Source organism: Xenopus tropicalis, chromosome 7, assembly GCF_000004195.4.
Source record: "Xenopus tropicalis strain Nigerian chromosome 7, UCB_Xtro_10.0, whole genome shotgun sequence".
In the NCBI taxonomy this organism is placed as follows: domain Eukaryota; kingdom Metazoa; phylum Chordata; class Amphibia; order Anura; family Pipidae; genus Xenopus; species Xenopus tropicalis.
This window is the reverse complement of record NC_030683.2, coordinates 75,079,503-75,097,873: the sequence shown is the minus strand read 5'-3', so window position 1 is coordinate 75,097,873 and position 18,371 is coordinate 75,079,503. Positions and strand designations below refer to the sequence as shown.

The window sequence follows — 18,371 nt, the reverse complement described above, 5'->3', positions numbered from 1 at the left end:
TTGGAAAGGTTCACTGCAGTATCTTTCAATAGGCCTATATGTCAGCATAATTAGACTCAAGCCTTGTATCAGAAATGTTTAGTTCTAATAAGCTTTAAACATATATTTATGAATGTTGGAAGTGCTTATTTTATAAAACAATTAGTATGTCAATTTAAGTGATAGTATACATAGGATACAATGGCATCATTTCATACTTGCACTACAAAAACAAAAGCTTTTTTACGAGACCCACTGTGTGACATAGCTCTTAATAAACATTTATAACAGTGCTTCTTTTACTTTGCCTTGAATGAACAAATCAAGATATTTCTCTGCATATATTACACAGTACTTGTATATTGCTTTTCCTTTATTAATTAACATGTTTTGTTGATTTTCAAACAGTGCCAAGTGCCCCGCCTCAAGCAGTATCAGTTGTTACATTAGGAACGAATAACAGCACAAATATTAGTATATCGTGGGAACCTCCTATAGTGGAACATCAAAATGGAATTATTCAAGATTATCGGGTAAAATAATTTAAAATTTTTACAAGCTTAAAGTTTTGGACAGGGCTGTGGAGATAGTAGATAAATTCTCCGACTCTGACTCCTCAGTTTCTGATACTTCCGACTCCACGACTCCGACTCCTCTGTTTTTAATATGCTAATGTATTTAGTGAAGCATACAGTCAATGCTTCATGGTCACTCAATGTGTTCGTTTATGCACTGCGTGCATTGGGCTTTATTCTTATAGCAGAGAAGTAATTAATTATGACTGTTTGTGAATTGGGACATTTAAACTTGCTTTTTTTTTTTATTCCCATTTAAATTTAGTAGGAGTCGGAGTCGGTTCATTTTTTGCCGACTCCAGGTACCAAAAATTGCCCTCGACTCCGACTCCACAGCCCTGGTTTTGGACATTGATTTAATGCTTCCAATAATTTAATTGTAGGAGAGTTTATTGTTTTATTGTCTTATAATGTTGATTGAAAAATGTTGATTCTGCCTGCTTGGAATATATTCTCAGTTTCTAGAGACACCCGCCTCTAAAAGTAAAATGTTTATATGATGTCTTCAAATTGTGTTAGACTAGTAAAGGTTTTATTCATGGTGGTCCGGATGTCAAACTGTATTCAAATGACTGAATAATATAAATGATGGTAATCAAATAAATACAGCATATGCTTTTAATATACTAACTCTAATATGTTGTGCATTTAAACAGTTTATGTCAGAGAGTGAAATTGTTTAAATGCAATAGTAGCTAATATTAATCAATATTAATCTTATTTTTTTCATCTTAAGATTTGGGTCTTGGGAAATGAAACACGCTATCATATCAACAGAACAGTAGATGGTACTGTCCACTCCACTGTAATAAGAGGCCTTAGTCCTGGAGTTCTTTACCATGTGGAAGTGGCTGCTGCAACAAGTGCTGGTTTTGGTGTAAAAAGCCAACCAATCACCATCCAGATAAGTGAGTGAGAACAAACAGATTTGCTTTTTTTCATTTGGAATGTATAGACAGCATTCATATTTTCATTTAAATGTAATTTAACTTAATGGTAACTCATGTTGTAAAACCAAAATTAACTCATTTGTAGCTTTATCAAAGAAATATTAAGTGATTAAATACAGATGAAAATATTAATAGCACACTTGCTAACAAGATAAATATAGAAATGTCTAATTAATGTCCCATAGTTTATTTGCAAGCATATTTATCAAACATTTTCACCCTATTTCAGAGCCTTCTTCAGATCAAGTTCCAGTTGCCAGTGGAGAAAATGTCAGCTTGACTGAACAAATCACAGATGTTGTTAAACAGCCTGCATTCATAGCTGGCATTGGAGGGGCATGCTGGGTAATTCTAATGTGCTTTAGTGTCTGGATCTACTGCCGAAGGAAGAAGAGGAAAGAACTGAGCCATTATACTGGTAAGAAAAAAAATACCTTCAACAAACACAAACACCTTCCTTTGGAAAGCCTATTTGGAAAGGTCTTTTAATGCTGTATTCCATCAAAGCTAAATTTTTTTAAATTAAATATATATATTTTATATATATATATTTATTTATATTTACCATAAATTTATCAAGGCACATTTTGGTGGGTGACATAACTTGGGAGTCGACAGTACATACTTCAATAATATCTACACAATAAACTCTTTCCGTCCCACCCATTGCTTCATAGTACCCCACCTTCTCCATAAGGGTATTGCTTCTCCTCTTGTCCATCCACCTACACCACAATGCTTCTCCTCAACTCCTTTTTCAATACTGCTGTTGTCCCAGCATACCCCATTGCACACAAAAAAAAACAGAGCATAACTTAATGTAAGTATAAACTACACAGTTTCTGCTTAGTGGGATTTATAATTATAAAAAAACTGTCATATAAGTAAAAATGTATTGAAATTAAAATTTCTACAGAAAATACATATACTTATGGAGACAATATTTAATCTCCAGTTGATACCTCCTTATTCAAATATTTAAAGAAGTGATTGTATTTGAACTTTAATAAGTATACTATTTTAGAGAAATCCTAAAGAATTAAAATAAGCACAGCTTTATAAATTACAGAAAATATTTTGCTTTTATATTTTAGTAGGGGGCATGGCTAATTGTATGAACCCTTTTAAAATGTAATTTTATAACTAACATTTTTTTTTGTATTTTAATTTTTAGCTTCCTTTGCATACACACCAGCAGGTAATATTTTAATTTCAGCTACTTATTAGATGGAAGTTAATTTTTAATAATGTTACAAAAGTAACCTTTGATTTTTTTTTGTTCCTTTTCTCAGTATCTTTTCCAGAAAGCTCAGGGCATATTACTGCAAGGTAAGAGGAACATATTAAGCTGTTTGCTCAGGCCTTAAAACATTATTCATAGGTGCCCCTGTTGAAGGGAAGATCAAAGATTTTCAGCACTTGTTACAGAACTGTGCATCCCAGCATTCCTTTAACAGCTCCACATATTCATTATTATATAGTATATAGAGCATGTGGACCATGAAATGTTGCCCCTATATGTCCTGTAGTAAGTTTATACTTTTCTTAATTATGTTTTAGCTACATATCCATATACAGTAACTGAAAGTTGATGAGCACATGATGCTCATTCCACATGGAATGGTAGCTTCTTTAACAGCACTTACTGTTCCACCCATTACTTTTTTAAGAAAGATTTGCATTGCTTGAGTTTTGTACCAGAATAATATTGAAAATCTGGGTTAACAATTAGGTCTCGAGCTTTAAGTAATATTAATGTGACTTGTTTCATTTCCCATACAGACCAGGAATGCTAGCTACAAGTGCATCCAACTACCCTTGGCTAGCAGATTCATGGCCAGCAACCAACTTACTACGAAACGGAAAGCCAAAAGAACCTGCAGGGAATTGTTGTCCAGGAAATCACAATCCTTCAGAGAGATATTATAATGGTAAAGCGATACATTTTTATGCACCTCATTACTTCCTGATAGGAACAAAGTTATTCATCCAGTTACAGAGTTTAGGTGTGGAGCAAATCTTTCATAATATAAATATTTTACTTTCTTTAAGAAATTATTCTTTGAAACAAGAAGCTCTGCAGAATATATTTAGTTTTAACTATGTAAAGTCCATTTGGGATTGATCTTGTCCTCAATCCAAAGTTGCTGCTTAGGACACCTCTAAAATCACAATTGTCTATTTAACAATGTATTTATTATAAAAGTTTAGTATCCAAATATTTTGTAAAAGTATTTTAAGAAATAATCTGTGTATTACTAGTTTTCCATGTTAATGCTTGTGTTGTGGATTTGGTTTGAATAGATGCTGGCATTTCAAACTATATTGCTCAGACTGAGAAGTTCGGAACAGGTGTTTCAGATGGTCCCATATACAGTACAATTGATCCAACCACTGATGACATGCGAACTTTTAATGGAGCTTTCTCTCAGCATACTACACCTTATGCAACAACACCTGTTGTACCGTATGGAGGACAAAACATGCATTCTCCTGAATTAGAAGAGAACCAGTGGAATGTACAGGCTGGAACATCTGGTGTACTTTATGCACAACCAGATCGAACTAAAGCAGAGAATGGTACTTACATTTTATTTGTAAACCTTTATATAAAACAGTTAAAAACAGTCATTAATTTTCCTTAGGTATGTTGATTGCATCTCGTTAGAGTGAATAGGACTTTTAAAAGATATTATTTTTAAATAAAATACAAATTACTTTATGTTATAATTGCATTCCTAAAGTTATGTTTCTTTGCTTTAAATTATGAAATGTATCAGATATTTAGCTAGCATCAGGCCCAACATAATATTTCATCGTTATATAGCTATATGCATGTTGGCCTTTTCAGGTCCCAAATCTGGAAAGCAGAAGGCCATTGGAAAACCAGTAAAAACACCATCACTAAATTGGACAGAAATTCTTCCACCACCCCCGCCTGCCAATGAGCTGAGTCAATACCAAGAAGAAGATACAGATGTAGAGATGAGGTATGGATGACCATGAGTAATCCAGTTAGTATCTGGAAATCTGAACTGTTGTCATGCAAGTCATACTTTTTGTTGACATATTGTATGGTTATTTATTAGACACATTAATGTTCTCTCAAGCATTACATATTTATTGATAACTTTTCCAGCAAGCACATTGCTAAGGCAGGTGGATCTTTCACTTGGACCCTTCCTTTACATTGCTGTCCTTCGCTGTCAATGTATAGCTGTCCTTCACTTGCAGTGTATAGCTGTGTATAGAAGAATTTTAAGTATTAAAGAAGGGCCAGCTATGATGCAAGCTGCTATAAGTAAATATTTAAATAATTTAATTCCAAAGCTGTAGCATTGTTACTGCTGGTGTCCTGTGCATCCAAACCATTATTAAACCTTTATTGGTATATTATAGCTCCGACACAGAAGAATGGTGTCCACCATTGCCTGAAAGAACTTACCTCATGGAAAACATTCAAGAAGGCTGCCCACTTCCTCCACCTCGGGGTGAGGCTTCTTCTCCTGCTCATTCTTACGGTCAGCAGTCAACAGCCACTCTAACACCATCTCCCCAGGATGAGATGCATGCTGCAGAAGATATTCCAAGGCTACATCAGTTTGAGATACCCCCTCATCCTAGGTTAGAAAGCTTAGTCTGATTTTATATTTATATATAAACAACTAGAAAACATTTTGCTTTTGCATCACTGATTATTATTCTATGATATAGGTGGGTTAATTAACAGACTTTGTGCAGACATGTTTTTAAAGCTTCGACCAATTCTTGACTATGCTACTTTAGATTTTCACTATTTTACATCCCAATATATAGGATTTGTGTATTGAACCAAATAGTTGCCACAAAAACTGGTGCTATTATGTAAATAGGCACACACTGTGTATAACTGCATTACCCATAGCAAAAATCATAGTAAATAAATGTTACCGCTGTATTTTAAAACTGTAATTACAAAATGGAAAATATATATAATTTTACATGTTGTCCCTGTTTGGTGGCTTCCATTTACAGCTCCAGTTATTCTGGGCATACCCCCAGTTATACCATACATATTAATATAAAAGATGCACAGTCAGTTTATTTAAGGGATAAACATTTAAAGTTTATTGTTTGTGATAGGGCTATAATGTTACATAGGTACACCTAATATTGATTCACTTATTCAATCTTGTTTGTTCAAATTATTAGACGACTGCCATCTGGATCGGTACCAATTCCAAGAGCTCCAAGTCCTCCTCTGACACAATCAAATCCTAGTCTTCATACAGCAACGGAAGGTGCAGAAGCACAACGGCAGGGACACAGGCGGAACTTAAGCCAAAATCCTAATCTAAGTGCTGAAAATGTCAACTTGCCAAACAGCGGTAAGTAGAGACATAAATGTATAAATAATTACATATATACACATCAGTGTAGAGGAGTCATAACTCCTGTGCGCACACATGCTTAGAAGTCCAGGTTTCCCAATCAGCCACCATTTTATGCTCCTGTCAAAGAACAGTTATAAACAAAGGAAGTAAATTAACCCATTTTTACTAACAAACAGTGGTCTTGTGTCCCTCCTTTTTAACTTTTCATTAGAAAAAAACTTGTTGTTTTGAGATAAGTATCTGTCCTTTCACCCTATATTTCTAGGATATCATCCAGTTATCAAGTATATTCTGCAATGTTGTGGTTAAATTTGTGTTTCAGGAACCAATCCTACTTTTCTGCACTTTAGTATATTAATTTTCAGTTTTTTTCCATATATTTAATTCCTTCACCAGCTACACCGGTAGTGTTTATTTGGAAAATGCAGGTCCTTGTGCTCTATTGTGGAGTGAAAGGACTTCGGCATGTAGGCATCATGGCAGGGCATGGTGGCTGGGAATTCTGTGATTAGGATTTTTTTGCCTTTAGTAAGATTATCTTATTGTTACATACTTCAGTAACAAATGCATCAGTCTTCTTTTGATCATATTAGTGGATCATTAAGGATTTTCTTGTAATTCCTTAAAATATTTAGCTGTCTGTTGGGTTCTTTCAGATGCACTAGTGTCTTCCCTCCCCTACCCCCATTTCTGCCTTTTTTATCTGGACTGTTATCCAAATCCTTTTTTTTCTGCCCAAAACAAGTTGTAGTATTGCACTTACGCCTTCATCGTGCTGATAGTTTATTTGTGGTCTTAGTGGATGTGTAAATTAACAAAAGTCTACTTGCCAGGCTACAAAGCCACTTAATACTGTACACAATCATTGCAATTAAAAACTTTGAAATCCAGAGGTTTATTTAAATGTTAAATACTTTTGACGAAGTATATCACATATACTGTGATAATAGATTATTGCAATAGGTAACTCACTGTTTAATAAGTGGTCCTAAAACATATACTTGCCTTTTATTGTTGATTTAATGTTATGTAATGCAAATCCTTTCAGGAAAGTCACAACTAGGAGAAAATATAAGCACACCTCCAGGACAGAAATCGCGAGCAAAGAAGAAGTCAAAATCAGGTCACTATCGCAGGGAAGCAAAACAAGGAGGTTAGTACCATATTGCAGTGAATGTTTGCTTGATACATCTTACAGTGTTTTTGAACCCAAAGTGGCTGCAAATTTTGCAATACACTAAGTACCCTACACAATAAAAAGGCCTAAAAAAATGCATAACATTTAACAATAATAATTAAGATAATATAAACTGTTGGTTAAGTATTCATTCTGGTGGTGTAGTTTGCCTTTAAAGGAACAGTAACACCAAAAAATGAAAGTGTATAAAATTAACTAAAATATAACGTGCTGCTGCCCTGCACTGGTAAAAGTTGTGTGTTTACTTCAGAAAGACTACTATAATTTATATAAATAAGCTGCTATGCAGCCATGGAGGCAGCCATTCAAAGGAGAAAAGGCACAGGCACATAGCAGATAACAGATAAAACACTATTGTGTTCTACAGAACTTATCTGTTATCTGCTATGTAACCTGTGCCTTTTCTCCTTTTTTCCAGCTTGAATGGCTGCCCCCGTGGCTACACAGCAGTTTATTATATAAATTATAGTAGTGTTACTGTAGCAAACACACCAGTTTTACCAGTGCAGGGCAACAGTGCATTATATTTTTATTAATTTAAAGCTCTTTCATTTTTTGGTGTTACTGTTCCTTTGACATTTTTTAAAGGGTTTAGTTTTAAACTGTCATGTGCTGGAGTTTCACCAGTTATGAAGTAGAAAAGCATTACATATTTAATGAGCATTTTATTATTTTGCAGCATTAATTTCTAGTCTATATAACCAATTGTATAGTGGACCTAAAGCATTTTAAACAACATATATCAATATGCATTTCTGTATAGAAGAAGTTGACATATAACTCCATGCTTATTTATAAAAAGGGTTAAATAAGTCTCCTTAAGGTCCCCATACACGGGCCGATAGTAGCTGCCGATATCGGTCCCTTGGACCGATTAGGCAGCTAATCGGCCCGTATATGGGCACTTCCGACGGGCCTGCCTGACCGATATCTGGCCTGAAATCGGCCAGATCTCGTTTGGGCAGGTTAGAAAATCTAGTCGTATCGGGGACCGCATCGGCTCGTTGATGTAGGTGGGGGATATCGGGAGAAGATCCGCTCGATTGGCGACATCGCCAAGCGAGTGGATCTGCCAGTGTATGAGGACCTTTAGGCATAAGCTTATGTGTATGTACAAATGTGTAAATCCCATACACCAGTTTTAGATGCATTCAAGCTGAGATGAAACATTACAGATGGATGAATTATTAATCCCTTGTGTCTATACTCAGTCCTCAGTTATGGCTTTCCTGTCCCTCCCCAGTCACTGGAATATTGGATAGTTTTAACCACATCACACTTTGAAGGCAGAAGAGTAACCAAACAAAGTGGTTTGATATGAAATATTATCAGTATTAGGTGAATATGGATCATAAATTGAAAACCAAGAATTACATTCTTGCCCTATATTAGCTCCCAGTAGTAAATAGTTACTTAACATAGTACTTGTGGCTTGATTTACTGTTAAAATCAGCAACCATGAGACTGCAGTATATCATGTATCACTCACTACAGGCATAATGCAGGGAATTTAATATCACTTTAATGATTTATATGCAAGCGACCACAGTGCTGAAACAAAGACAGTGACATTATATTATAGATTAATAATGATTTTACATTTCTGACCTAAAAAATAGTAATAGCTCCCCCCTGCAGGTTGTAACATATATTGCTAAAATTCACACCTGTAATGGCATCAGGATGCAGCCCAAGTGCTTTTCTTACAGGTTGTGACATTTTAAGTGACTTCCAATATTCCTATTTTTAAAATTCAGGGTTACCTTATTTAGTATTAGAATACACTTATGGAACACAAGAAACATAATTTCAACAAGAAACAGTCATTAAGTAATGCTTATAAAGATAAGTTATTGGCAAATTATTGCTCTTGTGTATGTTACATGATCTTCTTATATCTACATGTGTATTGCCTTCACTAATTAAAGTATACCATGTAGTATATGCAAACAATGTTATGCTGTATCTTTATTACTGAAGCAACATTATCTATTATGGCATTTTGTGAAATCGTTTACTGCTTGTAATTTTTATAAAAACTAAATGTAATACAAGCTTCATCTCACGGAAATAAGAAACTTTCTAAATACAATCAGTTACAGATTCTGTACTGTTTTACTCGCAGTAATCTGTGTCTATATGGACCAGTGATGTATTAGGGTTAATTATTCATTTGTTTGCTGAGTGGGGGACAGTGAAGATTACTTTTGAAATGGAACTGAATTTTTAATTGATTATATTCAGAAAATGTCTTTTTTTCCAAAAGACAGAATGTAATTTTTTGATTTGATGCCAGTGACAGCAAGCAGTGTGATTGTCACAAAGTCACAGCTAGACATCCAGTCAGATCCACTGAAGGGAACTGCAGTTACTTAGGTACCATAATAAGTAACAAAAAAAGTAAAAAAATCTGTGCTACACATCCATTGCATTCCTGTTGTTTAGGAGTTATGTTACTGTTACAGCTTGTTTATGTAATATCTAGGATAAAGTATGCCGGCAGAGCAGGTAAATTGCTAGATTTTTAAACTTTAAAACATTAACAGCTTTTTAGGTCCATGAGAAGCATGGAAATATAATTAAAATCTCTTAAAATTGAATCTGAGATATCTGTTATGTCTAAAAAGTAATTAGCTTGCTTGGACAGTCCTGATTTTATGGATTCATTTTCTATGGGGATTAGATTTCTTACCAGTGGGGATTTGGTAATGCAGGTTTACTGATGTTGATCCTGGATAAATTAAAGATTGCAGAGATATGTTTGTACCGTATAAAATATTAAGGTTGGTGAAGGAACACCCACATCTTTATTATATATAGGTTTTTTTATATATATATAATTAGAAGAACTTTCATGACTTTATTAAAAATTACAAGTTTTACATTTGCAGTTGGAGGGATTTTCATAGTATATTAAATAATTGTTTTAGCATAAAGGAAAGACAAAGAGTAACCCATCAAATTATTTTGCATTGGTTTGTCAGTTTTTTTTTTTAGCTAAACACACATAAGCTCACTCATTTTCACTTTCACTCAAATGTTTTCATAGCTATAATCTTTTTTTTTTATGAATCTTTGCAGATCTTCCTCCACCACCTGAGCCCCCTCCAGCAGATGAGGAACCATGTTCTCCACACACTAATGGACTACGTATGGAATGTTCAGCCTCGTCCTTGGAAAGGGATACAAGTACTTCTTCAGTTGAGCGGAGAAATGGGGTATTACAACAGCGAGGAGCAGCAGGACCTCAATTCCATCAGAGAGATGGTAAGACAAAACATTTTATTATGTTAATTTGATGTTACGACAATAAGAGGGCTACAAAAACCCATCAAGCAGTGTAATCATTGACTATGGCAGGTGACTTATCTTACCTGTTTACTGATTCCTGTATTAAATACAAATCAGACACACACTGCTTGTTTATCATAAGATTTATGTTTCAGCAAAGCAGCAGCAGCTGAAAAGCTTATATCACCTAGATCAGCCGGTTAATACACTTAAGGCTTATGTGCCCAGTGAGGTTTCATATTAAGCAGCCTTTCAGTGAGATCATATGTAATATTCCTCAAAATAAAACATGCTGCATAATTAGAATATGCAGCAAAATGCTAGCAATATTTAATATTTATATGAACAAGCCAGTGCCCAAATGCTTCATTTGATGACTGAATATTCAAAATGTGCATTTATATAGACTTTTTTTTTTACATGAATAGCATTAAATCACTAATGTTTTATGTGTCTTACATTACAGATGAAGAACTAATTCCTTACAGTAAACCTAACTTCCTATCACGGAGTCAGATGTCAAGTAATTGTTCCACAACAGGAAGCAGCTCCTCCAGAGGGTCAGCTGGATCTAGAGGTCAGGCATCTGGAAGGAGCAAAACAGGAGACCGGAAAGAGGTATGGTTCATAAAACTCTGATTGAAAAAAATCAGTTATGCTGTTCGTACTTTCTCTTTTCTAATGATTAGTAAAATAAAAGGACAGAATACTGCTAAATAATACATTCTGAAAAGAATAAACATACATTTATTACATTAAGGGTAGTCCAACTTGTGAGATGTGCTGCATTAAAAGCAGTTATTTTTATAACAGCCAGCACCAGAGTCTATAGATGAGCTTTAAAGGAGAACCAAACCCTATAAACAAATATGAAATGATGTATTTTATATAGTGAACTTACCACACCAGGTTAAATGCTCAGTATTGATCCAGGCCTTCAATGTTGCACACAGGAGCTTGCCATCCATCTTAGTGTGTTCTAGGCAGCTATTTAGACACTTAAAGGGGAAGGAAAGGTTTAATCACTCCAATAAAATGTAAATATATGTGTTTTATACATAATAATGTGGTTTTCTGAATAATGGGTATATCTGTCATTTGTATCACTATACCTCAAGTGTACTTAAAACATTTTACCATAAAAAAAACCTTGCAAGTACAAGGCACAATGATTAATCATTACAGATAAAAAGGAACTCATTTAAAAGAAAAAATAATGAATTGCTTAAAATGGACTCTGTGGGAGATTCCTGTTTTTTGGAAGTTCTGGATAATGGCTTATAGTAGATGTAGCCTTGAACTAAGGTGACCTGTTTAACACGTAGCATTGTGCCTTTATATGGCCGTATATGTCCTTGGTAGCTTAATATACTTGCATAGTTTACAACAGGAATACAGTATTCTCTTTATAGCATTTGTGAATAACACCTGGAACATAATGCAGATTTCTACATTCATTTATTAGTCTTCCAACCATTGTGGCTTATTTTTGGAACACATGCAATGCATCTGTATTTAAGTTTGTGTATATATTTAAATGCTATTCTGCAATGTTTGCATTTCACAAGCATTTTTATCTACACACATACAGCCTGACAGGCAGTTCTACAGTATGGGACTTGCCACAATTCAGATTTATTATATGCTAGAATTTAAGTGCTCCGATTTAGCTTCCTAAATGCACAAGCAATTCTGTCTTCATAGTATACATAAGAGAGATTGGGAGGAGACTGTTTAAAGTCACTATCATTTCAAGGGCAAACAAATCTTAAGATAGTCATTGTCTGTTTCAGCAAATAGTTTGAAACGATGTAGAGTGCAGTGATCAGCATTTATGCAAAGGAATTTTATCTGTATTTGACAGAAAATAAAACAGTGCAGGCACTATCTTCATTTTAGTAAAGAAGAAACTGGTAATGGAAACTACGGATGGATGGATTATGGATTGAATTTATCTGTTATGTTAGGGCATCTTTAGTTCATTAATAAGTATTGGGTTTAATAAACTTTTCATTAACACATGGGGCAGATTTATGAACGTGCATATTTTTATTCTGTGATACAAATATTTTTGCACAAAAACTCACAAACTCAAATCATAACTTTAAATAAAGTATTTATTAAGTCCCACCGAAAGGGATTTTCCCATGAGTAATGTTCTGTAGTTTTGAACTTTGAAACAAACTTCCTAATTTTACTAAATGTTTTGTTCTTATTTGGGCAGAAAACCATCATTATGTTGTAGTTGTGCTGGGGCTACAATTCAATGTATTTGAGTGCAAGAGCAATAAAGTTACAATAGCAAAAGGTACACATGGCATGTCACATTCAAGGGACAAATTATGGGATGTCATGGTAATTATGTAGGAACATAAATAGATAAATTTGCTTGTGTGACCTTACACGAATGGCTCTATAAGTCAGGGGGTGTCAAAATAATAACTCTGCATTCCTCGCCAGCTCCAATTCCTAGCTTGATGATGATTGACCAAAAATAAAAGATATAAAAAAAAAGGTGGCTACCAAACATAAACATGTTTATTGAACTAATTCATATTTTAAGGATATACACACCATCAGTAATTAGTTTTTTTGGGTGCAAAACCAAACCTGTGGATGTTCCTAAAATATATAAAAGATGATTCTCTGCACAATAGTAGCTAGTAGCTCACAATAGTAGCTCAAGGTATTGGATTCAGCCATTCTGTGCCTGTTGTCCTTTTCTTAAACTATTCTCAGTTTTTATTGGCTGTTTTATTACCACTATAATGCCCTGTTCAGAGCTAAAAATAAGACCCCAGCTTATCATGGCAGGAATGCAGACCCAGACTGGCAATCTGTGAGTTCTGGTAAATGCCAGAGGGGCTGCTGCAAGATGCCATAGTCTGTCACTATTTATTAGGCTTTTGGGCCCTCTGTGTAATTGAAATGCCGGGGCCAATTTTAATCCCAGTTCAGGCCTGCAATGTGAAATCTTCTTTTACTTTTTTTATAACAAGATATAAATACTTCTCGTCCTATTCTTTGGAATGGAGAGATTATAGAAACACAAGGTTATATAACAAGATTTCTTTTCAAGAATGTCGATAGATGATAGATAGATAGATAGATAGATAGATAGATAGATAGATAGATGATAGATATAACAAGGAACATGAGCTCCATACAATTAATGGGCAAGGATCTGTACAAGGATTACATACAATAATTGCAATCAAACCATGGGAAAAGTCTGGTACCAGAAATCAATTGTCACACTTAATATATTGCTTGAAAACTCTGTTGTTATGCAGAACTACTTCATTAAAAGATTGATACAACACAGTGCTAAGTTGCAAAGGTTTGTGAATTGTTTAGTTCTACAGCACTTCACAAACCACAGTACGAATGAACTCTGAGGGAGAGAGCTGCAACAGCTGTAAAACTTGTTCTGCCATCTCTTCTGTCAATTTAATAGATGCAGCGTTAGTCTAATTAACTAGATAACGTTACCAACAGAAAACTTCCCATGAAAACATCTGATCAGGTGCTAAAATATCTGTTTGTAATTTACAAAGGGGCAAAATGTAAACATCAATGTAAACATAATTAGAAGAAATGTAATTAGGTTGGGTTTTAAAAGAGCACATATACAGTATATATAACTGACCTTAAAATGGGGGAAAATCCAGATATATTTTAGATACATGCATATTAAATTACAAATGACTCATATTGTCCCTTCTGCTACCTAGCTGCACATATGTATAGTTGTTTATTTGATGTGTAAATTCAAAGATTGTATTCTTTCATTGCCATCAATTCATACCGCGATTTCCATATCCTGTCTCTACAAAGGGCAAAATCTGTAAAGGTTTCAATTTGAACTGATGTCTGAGAGGCTTCTTGTTCAGTCATGTAACAAGGATCTACTCTTAGTGGCTCTTTGTAAAGAAAGGGTTGCCCTCAATAGCAGATTTGGTTACATGGCTTACACAGCATGCCTGGGGACATCTTAAATCTGCTCAGGTTTCTCAGTGTTTTTCCCAACAGTATATGCCTTTTACATCTTTACTAAAATCTCAACAACTAAACTTCAAAGATGCCAAAAGGCGCACATCTATCCTGTGCATAGCAGCAGAAACATAAAGAATCAAATATCAGGTTTAAGAAACACGATCACAAGGCAGACATAAGACATGAAACAGTTATTCTTTTGTTCCCAAGAGAAAATATTTACTTTTTTGTACTTTTCTTTTTTTTGCTTTAGGTGACAGGGTTTTGTTGAACTTCAGTAACCTTAAAAGTATCAATCAGTGTATGACGAGCATGATTTTATTAGAGAAATATATATTCAGAGGAACAGAGCAGGCATTTGACTTTGCTTTATTGTGTCTTTTCAAATAGTTTTTACCTTTAAATACAATGACCCACAAAGCTCAAATGTCTAAGTAATGAGAAAAATACATCTTGTTTGAATGAGGGGGCCAGCGATCCTCTAGTTCTCCATGGATCAGCACCTCAGTGGTCAAACACATTTAACCCTCAAGTTGTTTTTACTTCTCCTCTTTGTTTATGTATAACGATGCTGTCAGTACATTTAGCTAAGTGACTCCATTATTTAGATGACCCTTAATTTAGTCTAGTGCTTTGGTGGCTAGAAGAAAACCTATGTATTATTTAAAGGAAAATTGAACTTTGATATTGAAATTGAACCATGAACCTAACTGAGAAAATGTATATTATTGGTATCACATAATTATTATTATTATAGAGTGTATCTTTATCTGTAGCAATGGGCAAATCAAACACCAAGTTTTAAGAAGCATTAATTGATTGCGCTTTGTTTTGTTCTTAATATTAATCTGTGTTTTGAGTAAACATGCTGTATAGAGGTGATCTAGTGTAGCTGTTAGGGGCAGATTTATCAAAGTGTGAGAAGTAAAATTCACCCACTCACTATTCATTCCTATGGGATTTTTAGAAGCATAATTGTCAATGGGTGAATTTTTCTGTGGTGAGCTCTAATCTCACATTTTGATAAATCTGCCCCTTACTGTTGCTTCCATTACTGATTTGGAAAGACATTGTTACAAAGGAACCTGTCCCGTAACACCTTAAAAAATGGTATTTCCACTGTGATTTTGTAGAGGGATGGCATCCCAGTTCATTACTATGACATTAGCCTGAGTACTGAGCTGTACTGAGCTGCCTGCATCACCGGGCATTTTCCACCTAGGAGACATTTCAAGACTTTGTGCTAAGTGTAATGTTTCATTATTATTTATCTTTATTATTTTACATAAAATGGCATGCATTCCAGTTGTTTTTAGGAAAAGGTACTATGTTGTCTTCTGTGTATTAAACAAGATTTGTTGTTTTTTTTTACAGGAAAAGAGATGAAGAAACCCCATAATGGCTACTAAGGCACCATGTTGGTTAAGGTTTCCTTCCAAGATCTACGAGAAGATTCTTTGTTAAAGACACTTTAAAACTGTTCAAAATATTTTACATTCATTGCTTATTTATGACCTTTTTGGGACTTTTTTCCTATTTTACATGTAAATATGCCTGTTTCCTGCTAATCAGATGAATCTGAAATCCAGGGAATGAACTATATTTATAAACAGTTAAAGTTAAAAAGGCAAATTGTACATAAAAATGTTGCTGTTTTAAATGTGCCAAGTTTTATAACAAGTCGGATACGTTTGCACTCTTGCATTTAAAGAATGACGAAAGCACAAGGCTGTGTGTTGCATGCTGTCCCTTCAAAGACTGCGTTATGGAGAAAGCCAACATCAACTTAGGGTGCGTGGAATTGAAAGAGGCCTACAGTTATCACGGACATTTGACTGAATGTTATGGTGGTTTACTCACAGTACAGGAAAACTATGGACTGTGGATGCTGCGTTTTCTATTGCAATCAAAATTTCGGCATTATTATGGACTGATATTTAAGCTGGTGCGCCTGAAAAAACCTCTTTGGGGAGAACCACAGCAGACAGAAGAGACAATAACTCATGGACATTGGTAATCATTTTAGAAAGATGGTAATAAAAATGAGCTTGCTGTATGACAGAAAGGGATGTCTCCACAACTTTTAAGGTACCGTAATGTTGCAATCTGCTGCTTTTAAGGCAGCATGTAACGATTGCATTATGGTAACTAGGAAACTTATTTTGTATGCTACAAATAAAGATTTTTGCTAAACATTCCAAAAGCCTTTTTGGATGTTTGTAACAATAAATAAATGGTATGTAGAAGGGTGCACAACTAGCAGTTATTCACTTACATAGCAAAATGCTTAAAGTGATGGAAAGTTGCTTAAAAGAGCATTTCCTCAGCTCTCCAGGGCATGGTGGGAAAAAGGAACTTTCTGTGAGTCTCATGATTGCTCTTTGTATATCAAAAGCTCTTCTGTCGATTTGCATTATTAAAGAAGTGATATATAACAAAACAGAAACTTCACTAAAATGACTTTTATATGCCTGAAGTCTACCATTAAAAGAGAAGGAAAGGTAAAAAAAAAAGCTTTATCAGAAAGGTAAATACAGCCATAAGCACTTACAGAACTGCTGCTCTCAGTGAAAAGAAACACTGTATACATGATCTATCTATGCTGTGTCATCTGAGTTTAGAGCTGTTCCAGGGAGCAGTGTGCAGGCAGGGAAGTGAAGTCAGACCAAGCTAGAATGTCAACTACTATCGTAAACAAACAGAGAGAGCTTCAGTGGCTGTTCATTTAGGTATGGTAAAGCATTTTGCAGAATAAATATAGTGTTCTAGCTTGCACTAATTTGACTAATCTATTGACGATCCACACTAGACGAACTGTATAAGTAAGCTATGGCTGTACATCTCTCTGTCTCTCATGCTCTATTTTATGTGATTGCATAGCAGCCCTATACAATGACCATATGTATGTAGGTATGTATATCTTTATTTATGTAGCGCTACTTATGTACGTAGTGCTGTACAGAAGAATACATGAATACAAAGGGGGTTAAAGATAATAATAGATAAATACAAAGTATAACAATAAATACAAGATACAGTTGCAATAAGTTAAGAGTCACAAGAGGATGGAGGATGGAGGTCCCTGCCCCGTAGAGCTCACAGTCTAGATGGGAGGGTAACTTACAGACACAAATAGGCACATATAAGTGCTGTAGGTCACAGTGGGTGACACTACAATAAAAGTGCTAATCCAAGATCAGGGGCAGTGCAAGTGCTCCAAGAGGTAGTCTTTAAGTTTAGTTTTAAGAAAATAGGGAGGATTCTCTCCCGAGGAGATCAGGGAGGGCATTTGAAATAACTTCTCATGGTAGAAATAGAGACATTCTACTACATCTAGGTAAAAGGCTAATTAAATACCTGCAGGGCAAAGTGTGAAAAACAGGTGCAGTCTACCACTACCTTTTTGGCAGGGCCCTCCATTTCTATTGGTTTTTTTTGTACAAAATCTGTATGTTCAGTGTATAGACCCCTTTATTGTAAGGTGCTCTGGAATACGTTGGCCTTTATAAATATGTGTTAAAAATATTAATAACTTCAGTCACATGAATACAGCACTGCCTGTTTCAGCAGCGCTGGATTCATTTGGGCTTGGCACTGCAAGTACATAGACGCAGAGCACAGCCCCCAGACTGCTTTCTGTTTGAAGTCTAAATAAATAACCCCTAAGGAGTTCTTTTTAAAAGGCAAGTGCTAAGTTGTGATGCATGTGAATTCAGTTACCTGTTTTGTCTACTGTGAGACACTTATTAGATCTGCAAACTAAGCTGCAAATTTACTAACATCCTGCTAAGGATCTCAGTCATTGTGTCCCCACAAGTCTCTGTAACCACTATGACTGACACTAACTTTAGGGCTCCCCATAATCTAAGATGGGACCCCACCAAGGTGCATACCACAGGGTGCCAGGCCAGCCCTGTATTAATTATGTGCACATCACTTTTGTTGGTGGACAGCTAGGGGCACTAAGAGGGACATCTATATGCCTCTCCACTCCTGCTCCTCATACAAC

At 35.1% G+C, this 18,371-nt stretch overlaps 1 protein-coding gene across 3 annotated transcripts in view; it reads left to right on the top strand.

The window, feature by feature from the left end:
- Positions 1 to 16,565, top strand: part of robo3 (roundabout guidance receptor 3) — a 226,531-nt gene extending 209,966 nt beyond the window's left edge. For all 3 annotated transcript variants that reach the window (XM_012966981.2, XM_002937521.4, XM_012966982.3), the window contains 14 exons: positions 388 to 512; positions 1,291 to 1,462; positions 1,734 to 1,922; positions 2,679 to 2,702; positions 2,797 to 2,833; positions 3,287 to 3,435; positions 3,809 to 4,084; positions 4,356 to 4,494; positions 4,904 to 5,128; positions 5,696 to 5,871; positions 6,926 to 7,030; positions 10,157 to 10,342; positions 10,833 to 10,984; positions 15,737 to 16,565. In XM_012966981.2, coding sequence (XP_012822435.2) covers positions 388 to 512; positions 1,291 to 1,462; positions 1,734 to 1,922; positions 2,679 to 2,702; positions 2,797 to 2,833; positions 3,287 to 3,435; positions 3,809 to 4,084; positions 4,356 to 4,494; positions 4,904 to 5,128; positions 5,696 to 5,871; positions 6,926 to 7,030; positions 10,157 to 10,342; positions 10,833 to 10,984; positions 15,737 to 15,748 — 1,967 coding nt within the window. In that variant the 3' untranslated portion in view covers positions 15,749 to 16,565. The remainder of the gene's footprint in view (positions 1 to 387; positions 513 to 1,290; positions 1,463 to 1,733; positions 1,923 to 2,678; positions 2,703 to 2,796; positions 2,834 to 3,286; positions 3,436 to 3,808; positions 4,085 to 4,355; positions 4,495 to 4,903; positions 5,129 to 5,695; positions 5,872 to 6,925; positions 7,031 to 10,156; positions 10,343 to 10,832; positions 10,985 to 15,736) is intronic.
- The last annotated feature ends 1,806 nt before the right edge of the window (positions 16,566 to 18,371 follow it).